Source organism: Vicugna pacos, chromosome 16 (genome assembly GCF_048564905.1).
Source record: "Vicugna pacos chromosome 16, VicPac4, whole genome shotgun sequence".
Taxonomy (NCBI): domain Eukaryota; kingdom Metazoa; phylum Chordata; class Mammalia; order Artiodactyla; family Camelidae; genus Vicugna; species Vicugna pacos.
In genome coordinates this window covers 44,140,853-44,166,779 of record NC_133002.1, presented here as the reverse complement: position 1 = coordinate 44,166,779, position 25,927 = coordinate 44,140,853, and the positions used below count along the sequence as shown (strand labels likewise).

The 25,927-nt window shown below is 52.2% G+C and overlaps 1 protein-coding gene across 4 annotated transcripts in view; it reads left to right on the top strand.

Moving 5' to 3' along the window:
- ABR (ABR activator of RhoGEF and GTPase) overlaps positions 1 to 25,927 on the top strand; it is a 172,753-nt gene that overhangs the window by 95,348 nt on the left and 51,478 nt on the right. For all 4 annotated transcript variants that reach the window (XM_031685364.2, XM_072939093.1, XM_072939094.1 and 1 more), the window contains 4 exons: positions 6,473 to 6,571; positions 13,509 to 13,694; positions 18,757 to 18,864; positions 21,752 to 21,812. In XM_031685364.2, coding sequence (XP_031541224.2) covers positions 6,473 to 6,571; positions 13,509 to 13,694; positions 18,757 to 18,864; positions 21,752 to 21,812 — 454 coding nt within the window. The remainder of the gene's footprint in view (positions 1 to 6,472; positions 6,572 to 13,508; positions 13,695 to 18,756; positions 18,865 to 21,751; positions 21,813 to 25,927) is intronic.

Below are 25,927 nucleotides of genomic sequence, written 5' to 3'. Positions count from 1 at the left end.
TCCTGGGCACGCATCACACCTAAAAATGCTGTTGCTCTCAGATCCCTGGGAGCACCTGGATGGAGTTTCCCCTCTACCTTGCTGCCTCAGTGTTCCTAGTCCTGTCTCCAGCTTAGAGGGAGGGGTCCCTTCTGGAGTGTGGAGGAATACCAGGCCCCCCTGTCTCAGCTTGAGCACCTTTAGGATACCCTCCTCCTCTACCAGGCTTGGCCATCAGGGAGAAGGCAAATAGAAAGTTTGTTGATTCATTCAACAAACACTGTCAGATTGTGTTCTATTCAAATCAGGCTGCCTGGTGCTGGAGAGAAGACAAGATGAACAAGGCTTGGTCTTTTCTCCCAACGAGTTCACCATTCAGGATGAGGGGCTATATGTATATAGGAATATAGTGAGAAGGTAGACAGGGCCACGAGAATGGTTCTGATAAAAGGGTACCACATTCAGAGGAGAGACTACCTCTAGTTGAGTCAGGGCCGGACTGGGTGCCTGTGTGTGCGCATGTGTATGCACATCACACACGTGAAGTCAGGACTCACTTCTGGAGGGTGCACTCCTGTCCTGGGCTGCGGACAGTCTTGGCATACGCCTGCGTGGGAGACTTCTTGGCAGCTGGTAGGCATCCCAGGCAGTTCTCTCTTCGCTGTTACCTTGCTTCAGGGGTACTTACCTTAGAAGGTAGTTGTGTTCCTGAGCTTGTGTCCAAATGCCGATCCTATAAATCAGTCCTGTTTTCAGTGTCATTTCCGAGATGCTTCATCTTCCTGGGAGACAGATGTGAAGAGGGCAGTGGTTTTCTCCAGAGCTGGAGCGGGAGCTTTCTGTGTCTTTCAACCCACACTTCCCTCTCAGGAGTTAATGATCCATAAACTCATAATAATGCGAATACAGATAGCAGCATTGCCTCCCCTCTGTAAAGTGCTGTATTGTCCCCCAAATCTTTCATTCGGTTCTATTTAAAGGTACCTAGGGCTGATAGGGGCCTTGCTATATAAAAGTTGCTATTTAAAGGAACTCATTTGTCAGGAGTTTAAAAAGCCTTTTGTAATGCAGGTTAACACTTTAGGTTAATTCTGTGCTGATTTTTAATAGATTATTTGAACCGCCTGTGTTTGTTGCACCTGTACAGGTCTCTGGTCCCTCCATGTGCAATGATGGTCATGCCAGTGTCCCCGACTTGGGTGTTTCCCGAAGTGTGGGCCACGTATGTGACGATATGAGAGATCATTTTAGGTGGCACCTGGATACATATTTTGCATTTTAATAGGTATATATTTTAAGGTGGATTAGAAAAAATATGACTTGCATATCTTTCCTATGATTTCAGACGTAATGCTTGGAACAAGGCTGGGCTTTTAAGAAATCAGTTGTTGTGGAGAACAATGTTAAGTACCTAATAGTGCTGGTGGTACGTGAGAATGACAGAATTGCAGAGGTGTGGGATGTGAACAACTGAGCTTTGGAAACACAGCTGGGCCCCATGGGGCCTGCCTACAGCTTCAGACAGCAGGGAGCCCGGAATGCTGAGACCTCCCCTTCAGGAGAGTGGGGCAACCTCCACCCCTAGCAGTTGCCCCATCCTCTATATTCTGCCGAGGAATTAGCTGAAGGAGACCTCCCCGGTGCCTAGCACTGGGGAGAGGAGAGAATGTTTGGGTTCCCTGCATCGTCTCAATTCAGGGAGAGAACAGCTGTCTTGAGGCTAATACTTGGTGTGAACATACCTTCTAGATCTAGAGCAGTGACATCTGCTCTGAGCACATCCCCCTAGGTGCTCCTTGCAAACTGATGTGGCCTATGGGCTGAATTCTGCTGTCTGCAGAGCTGCTTGGCTTAAGGCTCCGAATCGCAGGCAGCCCTGCCTGTTCAGTGCCTGCCGTTGTCTTGGAGGAGATCAAGGCTCCTGGAGACAGTGTGTCTCGACTTGGCCTGGAGCCAGGCCTCTGGAGGCTTTATTTAGCCTCCACCAGAGACCAGTCTGGAGTGGCTAAGCCTTACTTGCAGATACTGTCCTTGCCAAAGTGACTTGACCTCTTGGATTTGGGGCCTTAAGCTGTCAGACGTTCAGCCTAGCAGATTGTGTAAAAACTGCTGGAGATGAACAAGCCCACCATGGCTGCTGTGTTTCATAAGCTCCGCTTGAGGAGGAAGTGGGAACGGTGTCACTGAGAAGGCAGTTTCCCTGTGCTGCAGGACTGGCAAGCAGCCGGATGTAGGCTGTGGGGGCCTGAACTCCAGAGAACTACCCCTGGGGATCCTGGGCACCTGGGCCTCTCTGGAGGGCTCTTTGAGGGTAGAGGCTGTCTCTTTCACTTGTATTCCTAGTACCGGGCACATAGCAGGAAATGAATGAATGAATGAATTAATGAATAGTGAGCCCTGGTGTTTTATGAGATAAGGATAGCTCCATCAGGATGGAAGAAGCAATTGTGAATTTCCAGGTAATTTCGAATCAGGAACATGTGGGGTCTGAGGAAAGCAAAGATGGAAGAGATTTTGGGTGGTAACTGTGAACAGGCTAGCTGATGGTAAAATGCACAGAATTTAATTTCACAGCCTTTCACATCACTTCCACCCCATGCCAGCCAAAACATCAGTGAACATGGCCCAAAATGGGGATTCTTGGTGGTGAATACTTGCTGCCTTTTTGGGAAGCTCTTTCAAAATCCAACTCTGAGGTTGGAGTCTCTCGAGGAGAGGGTCCTGCTGAAATGGGCTGTCACAAGGGTCTGTGCTTGTGCCAGGGTGGATGAAGGCTTGGCAGGGGCTGGGAATCTCCAGGTTGTCACCCTGGTTCTAGTCCAAGCAGCTCTATAGCTAAGCTCAGTGTGCCCCCGAGTGACTTCCTTGAGAGGGTGTTTGCCAGTGCCTCAGGCAAATCCCTGGTTTTCAGGGAACAGGAGGGGAGTGGGGTGCAGGAGGGGGGCCCTGGCCCCCAACATGGAGGGTGAGTTTCCATTTGTCAGGCTGGGGAAGCAGCAAGGGCTGGGGCTGTGGACCCTGATCCAAGCTCTGGTCTTTTTCCTCAGAGGGGGTGCTCCTTGCCTGCGATGCCCACAGCTCTAGGCAGCTGGCAGTTTCTACTCTCTGTGCCTCAGAGGGATAATGATAACACCTTCCGGATTGTGGGATTCCAGTGAGTTAATCCACGGAAAGCGCTTAGAACAGTGCCTGGTACTTGGGAAGCCATCAATAAATAACTATTGTCTTTCCCTAAAGCTTGGCGTTCATACTGGTCTCCTAATGCTGCTGAAACAAAGTACCACACACTTAGTGGCTTAAAACAACACAAACTTATTCTCTTACACACAAGTCTACAGGGGTCAGCAGGGCTGCATTCCTTCTGGAAGTTCTAGGGAAGAGAGCCCATTGCCTTGCCTTTACCAACTTCTAGGGAATATTCCCTGCGTTCTTTGGCTCATGGCTGCATCTTCTGTCTTCAAATCTCACACTAAATCTCTCCCCATTCCCCTCCCCATCTCCTTCTGCGAGCGCATGGCCTCTTCTCTGACTCTGACCCTCTTGCCTCCCTCTCCTAAGGACCCTTGTGATTACATAGGGTCCACCTGGATAATCCAGGATAATCCCCCATCTAAAAACCTTTAGTTACATCTGTAAAGTCCCTTGTGCCATGTAAGGTGGCATATTCACAGGTTTGGCGGATTAGGAGGAGGACATCTTTGGCAGGACACTGTTCTTCTATCACAGGATCGGGTAACATTTCAGAGACTCTGGGAGTAGCAGCCTCCAGCACAAGTCTGTTGACTAGGTTGCTGATGGAAGGCCAAGGGTTAAATCCCTCCTCAGGGAAAGGGTAGGAAAGCCTATGAGAACATGCTGGGGGAAAGCAGCTCTCCTCCAGACTTAGGAGAACTCTGATGGCTTCAGACACTCTCCCAACTGATGCTAAGGGTGTGCATTTGAGGCCCAGAGAGGAAGCTGTTTGAGATTCCAGGTAAGCATCCAAAGCTTGTAAAAGGAACACAAGAGTGAGGAAATAATCATGTTACTGAACCAAACTTGGGTCTGCTTGCCGGCGTGCAGTGAAGCCAGTCTATGACACCGGGTTGTGGTGAAGGGAAGTGCAGCATTTACTGCAGGGCGCCAAGCAAGGAGTCCAGGAGAGCCAGTGCTTTAAAGGCCTGGAGGTATTTAAAGATAGGGTAAGGGAGGGGTGTCGTGGGGTGCGTGATCAGCTTGTGGACATTATTCTGATTGGTTGGTGGTGAGGTCATCAGGAGTCAACATCATCAATCTTCTGGTTCCAACCAGTCTGGGGTCTGGGTGCTTGAGGGCAGCATACAGTTAACTTCTTCCACCTGGTGGGGGTTTCCAGTGTCTGCAGAACAGCTCAAAGGACAAGGCTCAGAATATTATCTCTGGCCCTTGAGGAACTAAAGGTCCTTGACTTTGTTTAATGACTAAACTCTTATAACGTCGTAGCCTTGCTTGACTGTTTTCCTTTCTTTCTGTGTTTTCTCCCTTCTCTTATGAAATGTACTCTTTGGAACTTGAGGAGACTAAAGTTTTTCTAGAGACAAGAGGCAGGTGGAGGACATGGGGGGAGGGGGGTCTGTTCTGGGAAGGCCCCACAGGGATCCTACTCAGTTACAGTCAGAGCAGTGGACGAGCACAGAATTTGATGTTCGAGGACCTGGGGTGGAATCCCAGCTCTGCCACTTTGTGACCCTGGGCTAGGCTCCTCCCTATTAAGTCTTATTTTTTGTTTCCATTTGTATAATGGAAAATTATAGTACCCCCGCCATGAAGTATTTGAGAGGAGGATGAGGCTAAATGAGAGAGTGGAAAGGGCTTACAAGGCTTAATAAATGTCAGGTGCCCACAGGTTGGGGCGTCACGTGGTGCTGGGCTTCAGGGCATCCAGAGGAGTGCGAGGCAGTTGCTTCAAAGGCAGGCAGTAACGAGACAGTGTGCGTTGGGTGGGTCGCATGGGACAGGGAGTGCTGCAGACACAGAGCTGACCCCCGGGGCCAGAGGCTTCAGCGGTGCCTCCAGGAGACGGGGGGCGGATTTAGAGGAGAGAAGAGCCCAGGTGGGAGAAGGCATTTTAGGCAGCAGGGATGGCGAGAACCAAAGTTCAGAGACTGGAACACTCCTGGCATGTTGGGAAGACGGAGATCTGACGGCTGCTGGGGAGGTTGGATGGGTGGGGAGAGGCATGAGGAGTCCTGGAAGGTGTTTAAGTGAAGGGTAAGTGGCCCCCATCACGGTGTCCGGTCATATGTTTATGTTTACTTGTTTTGGGTTTGTTTGTTTTAAACGTCTTTCCCCCAGGTTATAAGCCACATGAGAGTAAGGGGCTGTTGTATGCTTGCTTCTCTTGGTATCTACTGGGTTTGGTGGGTATTTGAATAAATAAATGAGCAAATAGCCTACTTGAATCCTGCAATAATCACAGGTTGCAGGAGTTGTTTTTGACAAGCAACAGGTGTAGGGTGGCCTTCTGGGAAGATTGATCTGGCTCTGGGGAGTCGAGCAGAGACAGGAGAGAGAGGCTGAGGTCAGTTAGGCACAGTGGGATGCTGTGGCCTGGACCACACCAGAGGAAGGGCTGGAGCAGAGGGGAGAGTCCTTTAAGAGATTAGCGAGAACACTCTGAAGGGCTTGGGACTGAAGGTGGCAGGGGGGAGGGAGAGAGTAGGACGAGGAGGCCAGGAATGACTTGGGGGTCTTAGGTGACAAGAAGTACACGTTTTTTTCACTCAGGAAAAGTTTCCAATCACTTTCTCTGTGCTGGGCACTGTGCTAATGGGTGAGCATTCGAGGCTAAGTGGGGCATGATCGCCATAGAGGAGACGGAATTCTGGAGGTGGGAGGAGGCCTGTAGGGGTCTGTGCCGTATGTGGTAAGGCAGTCAGGAAGTGCTGGGGTCAGGGTGTAAGGGGTAAGGTTGAGGGCCCCCAGCCAGCCCTTCCGTTGTGGGACTGAGCTCCCAGGGACAGGAAGATGTAGTCCGAGGTGTAGCTAAGAGGCCACACGGCCGGGGCTCCCATGGCCACTTCCATCCCATCCTCCCTGTCCCTACACTGAGTTTACACATTGCTTCCTCTGGGTACCTCCTCTGCCCCTGCTGTGTCCTCCTGTGTGACCATGCCTGCCCCCGTCATGCCTCTGATTTCCCTTCTAACTGTCTGTATCCCCCCTCCCCCGTGAAACTGCTCCCACACACGGGGTCAGATCCGTGGTTATCTTGCTCCCTGTTATGAGATTGAATATGTGGATTGATATCAAATAAGGAAAGGTGGGGGGAAAAAAGGATGGGAGAGAAATAAAGCAAGACATTAGCAATAGAAGTATGGGTGATTGTTTTTCTTTTTATATTTCTGTATTTCCTAAATTTTTCTATAATAAGTATTTGGCCTTTATCCCCTGCAGAAGAAGAGGGAAAAGGCAAGAAAACAGGCGGCTCAGGATTTAGGCCTCCTTTCTCTGAGCTTTTGATCTGCTCTTACAGGTGGAAGCAGGGAAAGGCCTGGAGATGAGGAAGCTGGTTCTCTCGGGGTTCCTGGCCAGCGAAGAGATCTACATTAACCAGCTGGAAGCTCTGTTGCTCGTGAGTATATGTTCTGGGGCTTCGTGCTCTAAAACTGCTTTTGGAGTTGGAGGCAGGGAGGGAGGACCCGGACCAGCCCTTCCCAGGGGCAGAGTCTGTGGTACTGCTCTGCCCACAGCTTGACGTCAGGCAGCCGTGGTCATTGCCAGAAAAGGCCTGTGCCTCACAGCCCCGACTCTCCACACCTGACTTGGGAAAGGTAGAAGCAGCAGCAAGGGAGCAAACTCTCCATTACCTCGACCATGGTACCGGCGTCACTAATGGATCACAGTGCTCTGTCCAAGAGCCAGAAGTGGTGGCTCTTATTTTAATGTCAATGTATAAGGTGGCATACAGGCAATTTACAATAACATACGTGATATTGACATATTTATTCTTAGAACTTATGCATTTACAGACATACAAATATAGGACAATGTGTTTTTTCTTTCTGTCTTCAATATTTTATCGATGTGTTTCAAGCAACCCTAATAGCACAATATCCACTATTAAGAATCTCACCCATTTAACTGCTGCATGAATAGCATTCATTTATTGACATTAGCATTATGAACTCATAATGGAAAAATGTCCAGGTAGGGGGTCTTAACCTCTGCCTCCAACTGGTATTCGGGTGGGCTCTACTAGTCAATCGAGTTGAGATCTCTTTGTTATCCCGGGTCCGAGTCCTTCCTCTTCCCTGGAATAATGAAGCATTCATGCCATCCCAAGGCCCTGTGGCAGGGAAGTATGAGGGTGAGGGCTCTCTGTCATTCTGGGAAGCACCATCTCTCTGAGGCAGTAGACTGACTGCAGCCCTCTGTGAAGACGCCTCACTTTCCTCTCCATGGTGGAGGAGTTGTGAGAATCAGACTGGGAGGAGAATAATAAAATGTTTTCAAAAGGTAAAAGTAACCAGGGGGAGGGCATAGCTCAGTGGTAGAGCACATGCTTAGCATGCATGAGGTCCTGGATTCATCCCCAGTACCTCTGTTAAATAAAATACTACTAATAAATAAATAAACCTAATTACTTCCCCCCACCAAAGAAAAAAAAAAGGTGAAACCACACAGATGTAAGATGTTTTTGCCTTTGAAGAAAGTGCATATTAGATGCGTCTGAATATTATGCAGAATGATTGTGGCATGGGAAGTTCTCTTCCCTGGGTGTTTTGCAGTCTGAGACATAAAATGATACCAGAAAAAAGAAGGAATAAGAAATGCAGATGTAGATCAGAAGAACTCATTCTGACAAGAACTGTGAGAAGCTAACACATTTACGTACTTGCTGTAATGTGAGAGGTTGCCACCCAGTATCCCATGGGACTTAGCATTTATTACCCCAGGAGTAATTCTCACAGTGATTAGCTGCTTTGTAACACACCGGGCTGAGTTGGTGGTCAGTCTCCCTGAGAAGTTGTTGGTTTACAGTCATATTTTTTAAGTGAGGGACAGTTTGGCAGGTCAGTAAGGACTCTGGTCTGGGGTCAGAACTAGGGAAGACACTTGACACTGCCATTAACAGTAGACTTATTTCCTGTTTTCCAAATTGTGCATCTCAACCACTAGTGGGTTGTGCAGTCAGTGCAGTGGGGTGAAGCAGCATTTTATGACAAATGAGAAAGAAAATGTCAGCATGCATCATACACAGTAATAATAAGTACTATTTCATGCAGCTTTCAGCTTGCTGTATGGATATGTGTACATGTGAATGTGTATCTATGTCCTAGGCCACATGCTTTCTTACATATGTTGTGGGTTTTAAAAACCACTGGCTTTGGGCAAGCCATGCATGGGACCTCCTTGAGCCTCCATTTCCTCATCTGAAGATGAGAATGATGCTGTTACCTTCCCTCTCTTCTTCATGGGATTGAGAAGATCAGGTGACCCTTTTGGGGACCTAGTGCAATGCCACGTAGTTAGGCATTGAAGGAAGGAGGACAGGCAGATGAAATACACGTTATAAACCAAATTGTTGTACCAAAGCAAAGGGGTGTGGTTGTCATTACGAAAAGGATACATATTTGGAAGAAATTCAAAGGACCCAGATTGCCCTTCTTTGAATCCCCATTTGACTGCTTACTAGCTCTAGACCTTCAGCAGATTAATGAACCTCTGTGCCTCATTTTCTGTGTCTGCAAACGGGGTATACTAATGTTAGTACTCTCTCCAGGGGGTTGTTGTGAGGATCGAGTTTGTTTGAGAAGCTCTTAGAGCCTGAGTGTTCGCTGATAATATTATTATCTCCAGTTCTGGAAGAGAATGCAGGTTAGGGCCTGTTTGTTTCTGTCGACACACCCGTTCCCTGCAGGAAGGGGAGGCCCGTGTTCTCATCCGAAGCCTGGCACTCTTAGATTCCAGCTTGGTTCTCATCTATCATCGGGCCTAACTTGAGTTTCCGTTTGTCTGGGTAAAGATAACAACAGATTTAGGGGCCAAGACGCTCCCTCCCTGCCTCGTCCTTCTAACAGCTCATGCCCCAAAGGCAAAAACGATGAGACTGGGGCTCCTAGTCCTGAGGTTACCCAGGCTAGGTCCCTCCTTTCTCCCCTACTTGTTCATCCTGGACCCCTGATAGGGAGGGACCAGCTAGGAAGCCTGGTCGTGTCTGGAGGGCCCCAGGAAGAAGGACCAGGACCCTCCACAGCCACAGTGTCAGATGACAAGCCTCAGATAGGGAATAAAGCCCTCCCTCACTCCTCCTTGAGCTGAGGGCCTCCCCCAGTTACCGCAAAGCTAAGCCCTTTGCTCTTTGGGGTGACCTGACAAAGGAGCTCAGAGGAGAAGAAAACCTGTCTTCCCCGGCTCCCTCCTCCCCCCACGCCTAGATCTCCTTCTTGTCAACCCACCCCCATTCCCACAGCCCTGCTCCTGAGTGTTTGTTCTCAGTCCAACACTTCCTGACATGCAAACGGCTGGGTGTGTGTCCCCAAGACTGTGGACACACACAGGCGCAGACTGGGACACCACATAGGAGCCTCTGTTCCTGCTGCCTGAGATGCTGGCCAGGGCAAGGTTTGGTAACCTTCTGGAACCCTCCAGGTTCCTGGTGGGTTCCTATTACAAGGGAAGTGGGTCTGGGAGCCTGGCCTGAGGTAATGATGGAGGAAGGAGGAAGGGAGGCAAACTAAATGCAGGTAATTCTGCATCTCCCTCCTCTGGGAGATAAGCTGGGTGCCTCTGGCTGCACCATTGCCTTCAGCACCTCCCACCACCTGGCCCTTCTCTCTGCCTCTCATCCTGGGGTTTGCTTTGTTCCTTAGCTGTAGAATGGGTTCAAGATGCCCTTCCCCTTGGCCTGCAGGCTGGAGGAGAACCATGACAGTTAGCAAACAGGCATGCGGCTGCCTCCAGGCCTTTTGGGATAGGAGGCAGAGGAAGTGGGCCAATTTCTTTCCCTGTTTTCGGAAGGCAAGTTGCTGGGGGACAGAGCAGACTAATGGCGGTGCGAAGTTACACAGCAAGTTAGAACTTGCCTGGCCCGGATTCCCGAGGAGTATTACATAGGAAATCCAGAGCCAGGACTCTGAAGTCACCCAGGGGTCCTATCTAACAACCTGCTCCCTGCTGATACCATGGGAGCCGGCGCCTTTGCCCTCTGCTGGAGGATCTGGGAGGAGGGAGAGCGAGCTGGTACCCGCACTTTGTCGGAAGAGCAGTGTCGGAAGAGTAGTGCTGCACCAGAGCTCAGTGTGGGGTGCCTGTGCCTCTCAGCCAGCCCTCCTGGCCCCAGGCCTCTATTCGGGGCTTCACCAGATAAAAATAACTGCCTTCAGGGGCCTCAGGCCAGGCAAGGGCACACACCCAGCACTTTCCCTTCCCCTAAAGGCCCAGCCTTGTCCTGAGAACTGTCTGAGGCCCCAAGTACAGGCCCTGTCCATGTGACCTGGCCCTGGTGGCTCCATCTATTCCCCTTTTGTAGACAGAGTTGGGGTTTAGGAGGGAGCAGAGCAGTTCTGTCTGGTCTCCACATGGGCAGCGCTTGAGTGCTTCCCCAGCAACTTCTGAGAAATCCTGACCCCTCTGCCTTCCCAGGACTGTTCTCTCTTATTTCCTTTATTCCTCCTCAGTGGGGACTGCACCCCGGCAGGGACAGGGACTCTGTGGTGACTTGGACCCTCCCCTGGACCTGGGTGGGTAGAGGTGAAAAGGATAAACTCTGGCTGATCCCAAGGGCCAGCTCTGTACCCTTCCTGGAGTGTTGGGAGCCATAAGCTCAATGTGGCCATCCACCTGGGGTCCTTTCCCCAGCGCCTCTGCGATCCTGGTTCCCTCTGTGTCCCTGCCTGCCATGTTTACCGAGGCCCCACCCCTTCACCTGCTCAGATCTTCCTTCAGAAGCTGTTTCGCCACCTCCTCTGTGAAGCCCTCTCCAAGCTGTGTCAGCACAACCTTGGGACCAGTGGGGTGGTATTTACAGTCCAAGTCGAGTAATGACCCTGTCTTACTTTGTGCACTAAATTGTTTCATTTGTGTCAGTCCGGTTTACCCAAATAGATTATAATGTTCTCCAGAGCAAGGAGCCTGAGTCATAAAAATAATCTCCTGAAGGGAAAATTGGCCCTCGGCACTCCCCTGCTTCAGTCCCTCCAGGGAGAGCCGGGTCACTGCCTGGGCTTAAAGGCTGCATTCCTTCCCCCGGTGTGATCTGGCCCCCGCTCGCCCCTCCATTCCCGCTTTAGGTCCCTCTCCACCCCCTTGCACAGGCAAATCGGCTGTCTGCCAGCTCCTCTCGCCCCAGGCTGCTCCCACCTCAGGACCGGGCATTGAGGAAGTCGGCCTGGAGTACTGGCCCCTCTGGCCCTCTGCTTCCATTTCAGGGTCAGTGTCTCCTTCTTGGAGAAGCTGTCCTTCAGGAGGACGACCCCTTCTTATTTCCTTCATGGCACTTGTGTGCGAGTCTGTGTTTGATAGTTTCCTTGTATTTTGTCTCCCTTACGTAACAGGAGGCTCCATGGGGGCAGTGATTAGTGAATCCCTGGATACTCCTCACACCCCCTGGCCTGGCCTTGCGTTAGGTGCTTGGTCCATTATTTGTGGGGTGAACAGTAATAATAGTAGCAGCTAGCATTTATTGATTGCCTTCTCTCTGCCAGGCACGTACTCAATATTTTATATAAATTAGGGCTTTTGATCTTCTCATCAGTGTTCTTGAGAAGGTAATAATTATCTTGGTTTCACAAATAAGGCTGCTGAGGCCCAGAGATGCTAAGTGACTTGCCCACAGCTATTAAGTGGTGGAATTGGGACTCTTTCCCACGCTGCTTGGCCTGAACCCCATCCTGCTTCCCTCGCAAAGAGCTGGACATTAGGAGCTCATTGGTTCCAGCACTGAGAGGGTCAGAAGGAGGGTTTCTGCTTTTTCCTGTCTTCATCATTGAGTCTGGACTTTTTAGAGCTGGGAGAGTGAGGGAGCCGTAAGTCGGAGCATTGTCTGGGTTTTTGAGTGGATGGGACTTCCTCTTATGGACAGACGTGGGCTCTGCTGCCATCGGATGAGACAGATGGGAGGATAGAGTGAAGCGTGGCTGGGCGTTTGGCTACTGCAGAGGCTGGAGCTGGTGGTCTTCTCAGGAAGAACCCGTCATCAACTTCAGTCTCCCTCAGTGGAGGTGTTCCCTACAGCCCAGCACTGAGTGGCCCGTTCTCTGCTAGAATGCTCCTCTTGTCAGAAAGCTCACCACCTAATCTTGTGAGACAGTGGAGGACAGCTCTTGTGAGCCCACACTTGCCCCTGCAACTTCTCCTTTCTGCCTCTGGGTCTGCAGAATGACCCAGACTAAGTCAAAGGCCTCTGTCCACACAGCCCTTTAGCTACATGATAGATGAACACTGACCATGTCTGACTCACACTCCTCTCTCCCAGGCAAACACCCTCCACCTCTCCCCTCCCGTGCCTTCTCTTTGGGTGGGTATCCAGACCCTGTCCCCTGGAGAGCCTTTGGAGTGCAGTCTGGGCATCTCTGGGGGCTTTAGGGCTGTGGGAAGGTCAACCACGGAGGTTATCCTTCAGGATCATTTTTTGTTTCAATGATGAATTTTAAGCGTCCCCCCCCCCGATTAGAAAATTATTTACTCATTGGAGGTGATCTAGAAAATACAGATATCACATTGAAGGAAACGTACCCAAGCCTCATTTTCCCTTAATGTTGAGCTTTAAGGTGATGGCTTCAGCTCCCAGCAGGTGTTAGAGATGATCTTGAGTTTCTGTCTGTCACCTCACCGTCTCCACCCGCAGGCATGGAGCATCTTGGTGTAGACAGGCTGAGACAGCAGATAGGTTTCATCCTGCATGTCAGCCTTGGCATGGAGGAAGAGTCTCAGGCTACAACCAGGCTCAGTGAGAAAGATGGTGATCACTTAGCAATGTCTGCCATGGGTACAGGAGGCAGGGCGGTGGCCTGTGTGCCACCTGCTCACTCTGTGCTAAGTGATGGGAACTTAAAATATCAGTGCAGCTGAGATTGGTTTGGACCTCTTAGAAACTCTACCCCCGAGTCCTAGAATCATGTTCTGTTTTTCGGAAGGAAACAGCTGAGAAGTTCAGTCAGCCCTCCTTCCCACTGAAGCGTGACAAGGGAGTTTATGACTCAGGGCGTGAGACTATTGTGGAAGAAAGCTATGAGTCCTGTTAAACCATCAAGCAAACCTCTGTACCAGTTGGGAGCCCAGGCCCCCAGGGGTCAAGGCGTGGGAGTAATGTGCCTGGCACCACCCCTTGGGCCCGGCGGGGCTGCTGGACCCGGCTCTGGCCGTCAGGCTCCCTCTTCTTGCAGTACCACATGGCTTGTTGGGGCCCGTGACAGCAGCTGCTTGATTCAAACCACACCTCACCTGCCCTCACTGGCTTTGTCTAGGCAGAACTTGAGCAGCAGGAAGGCCTAATCCGGGCCCTGGGTCTGCTGACCCTCTGGTTTATTCACCTCTCACCTCCACCCTTTCTTCCTCCTCTCTCTCAGCCCATGAAACCCCTGAAGGCCACAGCCACCACGTCCCAGCCCGTGCTCACCATCCAACAGATTGAGACCATCTTCTACAAGATCCAGGACATCTACGAGATCCACAAGGAGTTCTATGACAACCTCTGCCCCAAGGTGCAGCAGTGGGACAGCCAGGTCACCATGGGCCACCTCTTCCAGAAGCTGGTGAGTCTCCTGTTGATGGAGGGGTCTCAGTGGAGCTGCTAATGTTGGGAGAAGACTGGTCAGCCCCAGCCTTCCTGGCCTCCTTCAAGGCCTGGGGCATTTCCGAGTCCTGAAGGAAAGCCTGGGCCTCTGCCTTATGGGAACCTGGCGAAGCCCTGGAGTGCTTCTGGGGATGCTGGAGATGAGCTGTATGCGTAGGTGCTCCTGGCAGGGCACCATTTCTCTTGCCGAGGGAGCTTCAGGACCCCTGCCCTTCAGCTGTCTGAGGGCCGAGTGCCAGGTGGACGGACAGAGACTGCTCATCTGAGACCTCGGGCATTTGCTGCACCTCTGTGCTGCCTCTGAAATGAAGCAGTCAGGCTGGAGACTGTGTCAGCTAATGATCCTCTCTTGAGGACACAAGGACCCGGGAGCAGAAAGCACTGCGAGCGCAGCCCACTCGCTGTTGCAGGGGAGGGAGAAGGAAGAGGAGGTAGAATTCATGTGCGGCCTTCATGCTGGGAAAGGCTCTTCAGGGTCTTCTAGCTTCCAGGGCTCCCGTGATGCCCTGTTCTCCAGCTCGGTGTCTGTCTCCGGCTGTTCCCCAGAGGACCCCCCCGAGTCAGACCCACAGGGCCCCCACCTGGCCCCACCCTATGGGGGGACTGTCCCCCCATAACTTCTGCCAGCCCAGCGGCAGGACAGAGCCCGGGAGTCAGTGGCCGTTGTCCTGTGGGTGTGAGTGGTGGGGGCAGGTGCCTCTCCTTCTTGCCTGCAGCAGGGGAACAGGTTGAATGGAGAAGCCTCTACTTCTCACACAAGAGAAAACTCTTGCTTGGATATTCATAGGGCCACAAGCTCAGCATATTCAAAACCAGATTCATTGGCTCTGAAGTCCTTTGCTCATTTTCCTGCTTCTGTCTCAGTGGGTGTGGCCACATCCCATCCCACATCCATCCATGACTCCCTGGGACTCATTCTTGGCACCTCCTCTCCCCCACCCCCTCCACTGCCCTGCATCCACTTCTTTAAAGCTCACAGCCACCAGTTTCTCTCCACCCTCTCTGGCATCCTTACCTGGACCATTGCTCTAGGCTCATGAGTGGCTTCTGCCTCCAGGCCCACCTCCCAGTCGGCCTCTCACCTCTATTTAGCCGATGGAGAGCGTCTTCTAAACTCCTAACTGGACCTCACTTCTCCCTGCTCATGTCCCTTCAGAGGCTCCCCCTCACCCCCTGGATAAAGGCCAGGCTCCGAGGAATGGCTCATGAGACCCTTTACATGCTGGCTTCCATCCTCCCCTGGCCTCTGGCTGCTGCCTCCTCCACCCTCGAGGCCTCAGCACTGAAGCTTCTGGTCTCAGATCACACTGCAGGCATGCATGACCTCTCTGTACCTGCAGTTCTAGCTGCCTGAAATGTCCTTCCCCATCTTGTCTGGCATCTCCTGGTCAGTTTCCAGCTTAGAAGTGACCTTTGTGGAGAAGCCTTCTGCAACCCCTCATATGTGATCCCTATGCTTACCCACTCCATGAACACTAAACTGCCTGAGTCCCCAAAACCATACGCTCCGAGAGGACCGACATTGTTTCTTTCATTTTTAGACCCCCCAGGACCAGTGCAATAGAGGAATGAATGAGTGAGGAATGAATAGGTGAATGAGTGCGCCATGCCCTTGACAGCAGGACCACTTGGGGAAACTTGGCAAGGCATTGAAAAGACATCACAGGGCCTGAGGTCTGTGTCCAGAGGGACAGCAGTGTTGCAGGGACAAGCACTAGAACCAGGTCGCAGCTGGGTTTGGATCCGGGCTCTGCCACAGGTTAAACCTGTGACTTTGGGCAGCTTACCCAACCTCTCCTGATTCAGCTTCCTTGTTTGTAAAAATGAGGATAATAATGGTATCTACCTCATCGGATTGTTGTGAGCCCTAAGTGAGTCAATACCTGAGAAGTGCTTGGAACAGGACCTGGAACATAGTAAGTTAATAAATACTCAATAGTTAGCCATATCGTTACTGTTATTACTGCTATTATTATTATTAGGAAGAGACACACCTAAAAGGCGATGTTGCCAGGGAACTCCACACTTGGTTCTGGCAGCCCCAGAATACCTGCCCCAGTTCGGGGATAGGCAGCACCCAGTCATGACTCCGGGCCTGGTCTAGGAGCTTGAGGTGATTGGTTTGGGGGGCAGCCTCTCCCCAGCCCTCAAGAGGGCAGAAGTGAGCAAACGCCAGAGGTAGGAGGGTGAGTAGCCCAGAGCGTAGTGCAAAGTCTGTCTTGGTTTGTCTTTGTCACTTGGACCCTTCTGTTACTGGGGACCCCCGTTCTGGTCTGAGCTCCACTGGTCTGGTCATGAGTTTGCTACCCACCCTCTCCCCCAGTGTCATGAACTAATGCCTGAAGCCCCTGGGGCGACAGGCTTGGGAGGATCCGGGACAGGCATCTGGAGGCAGTTTATTTTCAGCTGGTCTCCGGGTATTTGATTATCTGTCACTGAGAGGAGGGAATTAGCATCTCTGTTATTTGTTTGATGAGATCACCCCAGTGCCAAGCTGCTGTTTCCAAGCAACCTCCACTTCCCAGTTAACGGCCCTGGCAGGCTGGGCCTTGGGCCCTGCAGACAAGTGTGCTCCACAGAGATGGCAGTGCCTGGGATGGTGGGGGACCCCTGCATGCAGGCCGTCTGCCCAGGAGACTCCTGCTTCCCTCCCATCCCCCTGTCCAAGGGGATGGGAGGGTAGCGTTCCACCCTGGGCACCCAGCCTGTATCCTTCTCGTGGGAAGGAAGGCAAGGACAGCGCTTACCTGGAAGAAGAACAGCAACGATTTTTCCTTTGGTTTAGGAAGGGACTGTCTAGCATATCCCCTGTAGCTTGGGACACCCTGGGCCAGTACTCCCCCTGGAAAAGGAAGCAAACTCTATCCTTCCTGCCCCTCCCCAGCTGGGATTTTCCTTTTTGAATTGTCTGACCCACCTGGGGCTGAGACCTGTGCGGCCCTGGGCCTAGGTTCTTTGCAAGCATCCCTGCTCTCACTTTTCCTCCTGGCTTTCCTCGGCCCCACCTGCCAGCTCCTACGGGCTCTGTCTCTGTCCCAGGGGGCTCCAGGCCACCAGCCCACCTCTTTGGGTCCTAGGGGAATGCAAGGATTCTGCAGAAAGCAGAGTGGTCCAGGGCAGGGCTCAGGGGCAGCCCACTTTCCCCAGCACCTGGTGGGTAGAAGTCCCGTAGCAGCTGAACTTCCTTGCTGCTTCATTGAAAAAAATTTTAACCAGAAAATCAAAATCTAAAAACTGTGCACTCACCTCCTAGGATTAACAGATACTAAACTCTGAAGATACACAAAGATTTTTTTAATCAAGAAAATAAAGCATTACAGATGAGGATGAAGTCTGTCTCTCTCTCTCTTTCTTCCTGCCCTTCCTCTCAACCTCGAAGCAGCTGCTTTGGTGTGTAGCCTTCTAGGCTGCAGTTTGTGTTTTTGCTATATATGTATGTTGTTTATGGTATTGCATGTACTTTTAATGTGTATGTAAGTGTGTATATAGAGATCATATATTTTCCAATTCAATCAGCCTTCTTTATGAAACATACCAATGGTGCTACACAAAGATCAAGTTTCATTTTAACTGCACTATGCGTATGGGTTTGCCTGTTTGTGAGCATTTGTTTCCAGTCTCTTCACAAGTGAAAGAGTGAGGCGGGTAAACCTCGTACACACACGTATGCAAGTTTCTCTAGAGCAATGCATTATAGAAATATAATGCAAGCCACATATATAATGTAAATTTTTCTGGTAGCCACACTGAGTAAAAATAAACAGGTGAAATTAACATTAAGAATACATTTTATTCAACCCAGTAGATCCGAAATACTTTCAATGTGTAATCAAGATTTTTAAATTAATGAGATAATTTACATTCTCTTTTGCATATTAAGCCTTTGAAACCCAGGGTGTATTTTACACTCACAACACATCTCAGTTTGGACAAGCCACCTCAGTTTGGACAAGCCACATTTCAGGTGCTCAATAACCACGTATAGCAGGTGGCTCCTGTATTGAACAGCATAGCTCTGGGGTTTGTATGTAGAAATGGATTTGCTAAGTAGTAGGCTGAGCTTGCATATTTTCAACTTTAATTGTTATTGACAAATTACTCTCCAGGTGATTGAACTAATTTACACCCCCACAAGCAGTCTAAAAATTTCCTACTTCCCTACGATCTTTCCAACCCTTAATATCATTAGACTTTTAAATTTTGACCAGATTGATGGCTATGAAATAGTATCTTGTTGCGGTTTTAGTTTGAATTTTCACCCTTTGTTCCTGGAGGAGGAAGTGTGCATGCACAGCACAGAGAAGACTTCCATAAATATTTGAGGAATTGAATTCATGAGCCTTGGTTTCCCCTTTTCCAGAAAGGGATGATGGCAACTGTTCCGCCTCCCCGAGGAGGCGAAGCTTCAGTGTGGTCCGAAGTCATGGGGAGCTTTGTGTTAGGTTCAGAGTAACATGCAGATGTGTAGTGAGGCAGGGCCTCTGGTTTCTTGGAGGCCGAGGAGGTGGGGACAGGGACCCAGAGGCCAAGGGAAGTGGGGGCTGCGCCTTTAAATGCTGTGACCTATACTCAGCATGGGGAGTGGGGCACTGAGCAGGCCACACGTGCCCACCTCACTCCCTGTCTTTCCCTGCTTCAGCTAATTCCAGGAAGTGAAAGACGTGTGAGGCATTAAGGGGCTTCAAACTGTGTGAGACTTTGATGATGCTAAATAAAGCCAAATGCTGCCATGAGCTGAGGTTTAGCATGCCAACAAAGGCCCTGCCCTGCTCCCCCCTGTACCCCCTTGTTAACCTTATTGGCTAAGCCAGTTTCCATGGAAACTGTCAAGTTCAAAGGGATACTGTAGTATGTTCATCCTGCCTTTTCCCTCTGCTCCCAGTTAGCCATTTGGACTGAGTTAAAGGTTCTGAGTGCTAAGGGAGCTCCAGGTGCTCTGGTTACACTCTCATCCATTCATTAATCCTCTCTCCCCATCCCACTCCTGTCCTCCGCTTCTCTCCTCCCTCTTCTTCCTGCAGGCCAGCCAGCTTGGTGTGTACAAAGCATTTGTGGATAACTATAAAGTCGCTCTGGAGACTGCTGAGAAGTGCAGCCAGTCCAACAACCAGTTCCAGAAGATCTCCGAGGTGGGCAGCTCCCTGCACAACCACCTCTACCACTGGGAGCTTTGGGGGCTGCTCAGAGCCTTCCGGCCTTTGGGCCTCCCCTCCCCTGCTTGCCAGTGAGGAAGACAATTCCCTGATGGGTAACACTTAGCCTGACATTTGCTTTCTTGCACTTGACATTTCTCCTCTTAATATAAGAATATCGTTCTATATATGATCTTGTTACTCTGTTTTAGGTTATTCTGTATTAGAAAAGGGGAGGCAAAAAAGAAAAAAGGGAGCATTCTCCCACACTGTGGTGACCTTGAGCAAGTCACTTCCTTTCTTGTGGGCCTATTTCCTCTTCTGTAGAATGAGATGTGGGCCTGTTTCCTCTTCTGTCAAATGAGATGTGAGCCTATTTCCTCTTCTGTAGAATGAGATGACTGAATTCATCCAGCTCATCCCACACTTCTCGACAGGAACCACCAGAGGCGCTGTTTAAAAATGCAGATCTTCAGGTGCCTTTCCTGGAGCTTCAGTTCAGAAGCTGTGATGTAGGACCCAAGATTGTGCATTTTTAACAGGCTTCCTTGGGTGATTTTTATAATCAGGAAGATTTGAGGAATTCTGGACTAGGTGGTCTTTTGAGGTCCTTTGTAGAGAGAGGACAAGGGCCACCTACATGGAGAAGAAGCCCAAGACCCTCTGGCTGGTAATATACCCGTCCCTACTGCTGCAGCCAAGCCTTCCTCCATCCTCCTCTGCAGCGCAAAGATGTGGCACAGTCTGCATTGACGCTCCTATTCAGAAAGTGGCAGGGACGGGCTCTAGGATCCTTCAGGAGCAGAGCCCTGCTCACCCCAAAAAGACTAGCCAAAAAGATCTCAGGGACACCGCCCTCCCCCGCCAAGCTGCTGGCTTTATACCCAGAGCACCCAACTTCAGGCTCAGGGCATGAGAACGTCTGGTTCCAGGGAAGGGGACCACCTTCTGCAGTTTTGAAAGTCCTGCCTTACAGGCCCCTCTGGATTCTTTGCTTTCTCTCTCAGCTCCGAAGCTAGAAAAGTTGAGATGCAGGATAGTTTTTGTGAAACTACCAGGGTTATGGGTTGTACCTGAGTTTGGAATCAGCCGAGAGGCAGCACAAGAGTGGGGCAGATGGAGATGAAATTGTCAGCTTGCTTACTAGTAAAAGCCGGACTGGAAAAATGTGGGTGTGGGTCTGTAGCCACACTGGATTTGCCAACACTTCCCCTCCACATTTAAACACATCTACTGGGGGCAGAGAGAGGAGAGCTGAGCTCCATTTCTTTTCCTAAACCCAGGAAACAGGTGAGTCACCCACTGCCTGGGAGGGTGGAGCGGAGTGATGTGGGGGACGGTTCCTCTGTGTGGAGTAACGAGGCTGGAGAAAGGCTATTTCTCACATGGCTCCCAGCCCTCCCTGGAAACTAACTGGATCCCCCTGATCTGTGTGGAGTGGCCCTGCCAAGGCTGCCCAGGTGCCTGGGTCATGTATGGTCCAGAGAGTGGGGGTTCTCCTCTTAGCCAAGACTGACTGCCTGGTCTCTATAGTTGGCAGAAACCCCTGCATTCATCCCCAAGCCCCTCTGCAAGTTGGCGGCCCCAAGGGCAGAGCGAGGCCCATGGCCTGCTGCCAGTGGCTCCTCACCCTGACTCACGCGCTGACGCCGTCACTTCCTACTGGTGCTGCCACTTAATTACTGCAATTAGGCCCTTCTGCTCTGCAGCAGAGCGATTTTGTACCTCTAGGCTGCACTGGAAGGGGGCATAGAGAAAAATTCCCTAAAGCTGAAAATGCAGACACCAGCCAGAGACACAGCCTTGAGAAGCTGAGTAACCCTCCTTTCTCCTCCCCACCCTCTCCACGCCCCAGGCTCAGTCCGTGGGGTTTTTCTCTGTCTAGAAACAGCTTGAGGCAGGAGTAGGTAATGTGGAGCCCCCACTGCCTGGGCATTTCTTCCCAGGCAGAGCAGGCAGCATCACCTGGTACCTGACCTTGGCCTCACCTCATCCCTGCCTTCCCTCCGGCAGCCCCCCTGGAGCTCCCTCCCTGCAAGCAGCCCTCCAAGTGGGGATTGTGTTACAGTTCCAATTACAGGCCACACTGGTCCATTGGCAAGGGCTGGAGATGGAACTCCTGTCTCTAAAGGCAGATCAAAGTGGTTAGGATCAGATAAGCCACCCCTGGGGTCTGCTGCCGCGTTCACTGCCTGTCACTTTGCATGGGATCCAGGAGGGGTGTTGCCCTTTCCTTGCAGTTTCCTCTCTGATGCCTAGCGCAGGCACCGGTGGGTAGGGAGTGCAGGTGGGGCTGGCGGCTGGGTGATGTGGGTAAGGTATAGTTCGGACTGCCCTGTGAAGCCCAGCCTCCCTGCCCCAGGTGCACCCCCCCCTGCTTCCCCCTGTCCAGGTGTGCAGGACCCCTCGCTCCTTATCTCAAGGCTGCTCATGCCCTAGGATCAGCTGGTACACTGATGCTTGTCCACTAAAACCCTGTCTGCCCTGGGCTGATGTGTGCAGCCCTCTGAGGAGTGGCTGCTGCTAGGGGGTGGGGCTGGGAGGGGTGGTCCCACTCTTGCCACTGCCCATTCTCTGGAAGGCTCTGAGTCAGGGAGGGGATTTAGGGGATGGGTCTGAGGAGCACCAGGTACACAGTCCTGTCTGGGACCGGTAGCCACGCCTTCTTGCCTGTGTCAGCTGCTGGACCCCACAAGGCTCCAGGAAGTGATAGGTGTGGCCCAGGGACTCTTTAGGCAGAGGGAGGCCTGTGCGATTGGTCTTTGTCTCTCTTCTCATATCTTCATCCCCAATTTCAGAGCCCTGCTTCCTGCCATGCTCACAGTGGGGGTTGGGGAGGCTCAGGGGACAGGCCAGGTAGTGATTCCTCTCCTCTGTTTGGCAGGAACTCAAAGTGAAAGGTCCCAAGGACTCCAAGGACAGCCACACGTCAGTCACTATGGAAGGTACTTTGGGGAAGGGTTGGATAACAGTCACCTTCCTTTGTCTGGCTTTGTGGAGCACAGTGCCCTGCTTGTGTGCACGGGCGCGTGTGTGAGTGTGTGTGAGCGCATGCACGCGAGAAATCCAGCCTCTGTCCCCAGGCAGCTGGCCAGCTACAAACGTGCTGCTCCTTAGGATGCCGGCAGGCGGCTCGCTCCCCTCCTCCCCCTCCCCCGCCCCACGCGCGCCGCCCTCCCCTCCCCTCCCCCTTGCTAGAGGAGCACTGAGAAGCGGCGGCGGCTTGATTCTGGAGGCTGAGCAGCAGCAGCCGGGAAGGTGGCTGAGTGGCCACGCTGCTGATGGGAACTGGGGAGTCGGGAGCGATGGCCACACGCTCCTGCCGCGGGGACCGAGGCTGCCATGGAAATTCTCCTCATCATTCGCTTCTGCTGTAACTGCACCTATGGTAACCCAGGCCCCTTCTCCCGGGAGGTGGTGTCTTCCCACCCCTGGGGCTGGCTGGAGTGGGCTGAGATGTGGCTGTCAAGGTTTAGAGGGCAGCAGGGAAGGGAGGGGGCACAAGTGGCTGGGCCTGTGTTCACCCCGTGCTGGCCAGCTTCGAGCCTGGAGTTGAAGTCTGGGGGCCACTCAGAGCAGGGTGGCTTAGAAATGGAAGGACTAGGCTGGAAGGGTCCAGGTACCTCCAAGGATCTGTGGGGAATTAGTGGCTTAGCTTAAGAGGCTGTGGGCAACTTCCTGGAGAGGCTGTTAAGGAGAGAAAGTGGCAAGGCTGGACCTGTTGGGATGGCAACCTGGGGGCTGGAGAGGGGTCAGCAGGGGCCGATCGAAGTGTGACGGATGGTCTGGCCAGCGGTGCCTTGGACTAGGAGGGTGCCAGCCCGGGCTGGAGGGAGAAGTTGGGAGTCTCTTTGTTTCCGGAGAGAGGAGAGGAGGTTGAGCAGCCAGGGTATTGTGTGCTCGGAGTGCACATGCTGCCTGCGCTCTCTCCTCTCTGAACAGCGGCAGTGGGAGAGCGTGGATAGGGTTGGGAGAGCAGGAAGGAATTGGATTGCTCTCCGGGGGTTCGTTTCTAGTCACTGGAGACCCTTGAGCTGAGGTCTTGGCACTTAGAGCAGAAGGTCGGCAGTGAATGCTGGTGGGAGAGGGGGGCGTGGCAGGCTGCTGCTTTGTGAAGGTCACACACCCACCATGTGTGCAATGCACGTACAATGCAGACGGTGCAGGTTAGGGGGCTGGCCAGTGCATCCTCTTTGCAGCTCCCTCAGGGAGGGGTCCTGGGACAGGCATGTGCTACCAGCCAGGCTCTTGCTGAGAAGAGGCTGATGCAGGCCTAGGCAGGGAGGTGTTTGGAAGCTGGGAGGCCCTGCCCTCTGAGACGAGAGGTACCTTAGGAATGACCCAGGCTGCCTTTCGCAGGGGCATAAGGACCAAGTGTTGCCTCCAGGCCAGCCTCTCTGGGCCCCTGTGGCAGGCAGCTGGATTCAGGACTTCTTCCCTCCCACCAGGTGTTTTGTCTCTGCCCCTTCTCAGTCACTTTGCTTCCACATCTCCGTGGTAACCTGGAGCTCCTTGCTGAAAGCTGCGCAGAGGGGGGCGGCAGCTTGCTAGAGGAGTGATGCGGAGGTTTCCCGGGCTCTTCCCAGAGACCGCTGTGCATGACCAGCTGCCCCACACCTTCACGGGCTGCGCTCATGAAGACCACTCTTGATGGAGAGAGCCCCTCTCTGGCTGTCCCAGCAGGACAGCTGTGGGAACTCTAGTCACTGGGCAGAAACTCAGATTCTGACAGGCTGGGGTCAGGAGGAGAGCTGGACTTGACTTATTCGAAGATCTGCCAGTTTCTTCTTCTGTGGGTCAATGCCCTTTCTGGTCTGGTCTAGGAGTTGGTCAAGACTCAACTCTGCCTCCCTAAAAAGGAAACAGTTAGCCCTTCACTTCCTCTTTCTTCTCCAAAAGGAAGCTTAGTTTTAGTGAAACAGACTTGTGACCTGGAGTCCAGGATTTCTTTGGTCCCTGCAGTGAAGTCAGCTTCAAAGTGAGGGATCAGGAACGAGTGAGCCCTTGCTGACCACACTGTTAAGAATCTTCTCAGCCCCTCCAAGGGGTGCTGGTTCTGGAGTCCCCGGGAGACTGCGCGACTTGGGGCTCACGCTGCGGTTTTCTGTCTTAATGGTTATATACTGAGTGCCCAGTCTTCAGGGCTCTGTGCCAAACGTGGTGGGGGTGCATAGGAAGTCGTGTGTGACCCAGGCCCCTGGGGAGGGGGCTCACCTAGGCAACAGGAGTAGCCAGCTCACCCACTTCATCCTGTGAAACTTTCCCAGGATCCTCCCAAAGGCCGCCAAGCTTTCGCAGGTGCTGCCCTCCCCTACAGAAGGGGGCAGCTCAAGTTAGGAGCATGGGTGGACCTACATTCAAAACCCAGCTGCCCCTTACAGCTTTGTGATTGTGAGCAAGTTATGTAACTTCTTTGTGCCTCAGAGAAGTTTCCTCATCTGTAAAATGGGGCTAGTGATCATTGCTTCCCTTTTCAATTAAAGGAAATAACGTATGTAAAACAGTGTCACTGGGCATGGAGTAAGTACTCAGCAAGCTAGAGATATGCCAGCTTGCCTGTGTCGGGGTTTGACTTTTAGGTACTGGGAGTGTCGCTTGCCCTGGTCGGGGAGGGCTTTCTGGAGGAGAGGGAAAGATGGGCATTGCAACTTGGTGAATGGGGTCTGTTCCAGAAATAGGAACCACACGGTGAGGAGCGGGGAGAGTGGGTGAAGCAGAGGCAGGGAGCAGGCCGGCCTGCCGGAGCCATGGAACAGGGGAAGGGCAAGGTGGGCTCTTCACCCTGCTGGCTCAGGGGCAGCAGGCACGCAGGTGCCCTGGGGAGCACGAACTTCAGGGCCTCTGCGGTTCCCTCCTTATCTGACTGTGGCCCTGGGGCCCTCTCCCTGCACTTGCCTCTCCCCACCCTTCCTCCCACCTGGTGCTGAGGCATTAGGACTCATTCCATGGCCACAGTCAAGTGGACTCTTGAGGTGACTATAGGCATATTAATAGCCCCTCTGAAACCCAACCTGCCATTTGTGCAGACCTCTGAGCTTAGTCAGAAACCTCTTCCTCCCAGGACTCGGCAGAGGGACAGAGGGAGCTGACACCACAGTATCAGCTTTCCCTGGGTGGGGACTCGAGGGCCCACCCTGGCAGGTGTCTGCTGAACTTGCACTTCTTCTTGGTCTCTGGTTTTCCCCTTGCAGATGGGCTGAGCCACAGGTGGGTACCCTAAACAGCCTCAGAACCGGCCCCCTCCTGGGCTGGTAACTGGGCTGTGACCTCACTGTGCCAGGAGACCCCAGGCCTGGTTCTGTCCACTCTAGCTTCCATAGCCCATGAGGAGGATCTCTAGAAATTGCTAAATTAACAAAGGGCTACAACTAAGTCATACGATGTGTATTTGCATAAAGGAGTGATTTTTCAACCATTGGACACGTCAGAATCAGCAAAGGAGCATTTTTAAAAATGCTGATGCCCAGGTTCTTCCCAGCAGAGCTTGCGGTTTAGTTGATGGGAGAGGGGGAAACAGGAATCTGTATCTTTGAAGAGCTCCCCAGTGATGCTAACAGGCAGCCAAGCAAAGCCTGCTGATGAGGCTTGGAGCACACCACTGAGATTGCATCTACTCCATAGCCAGCAGACTGTTCCCAAAAGTGTCCAGTTAGCAGTGTACAGCGGTATTTATATCTAGGGCTTTGGGGAACTCTAAGGTTTGGGGGCTGGCAGGGGCATGAGTGTCAGCTCTGGGACCTGTCACAACCTGGTCCTGTAGGATACCCACTCTAGGATCCTCCTCCTCAGACCAGCATCGTGCCTCTTCCTGCTCCCGTGGGAGGAGGACAGAGGTCATGACCCCATGGACAGAGGCGTCCAGGTGCAGAAATGAGGATGAACCACCCCTGCTGGGAGGGAAGGGCACAGCTGCTGGCAGGAGCTTTGTTGGAAAGTGTCAGTCCGTCAGCCAGCTGCCGCCTCCACCTGTCCCTGCTGAATCCTAGCAATCCTCATTTGGTGTCCTGGTCGCTGAGGGGTGTGGTTGAAGAGGACCCTGCCTGCTGAGCTTGCATTTTCC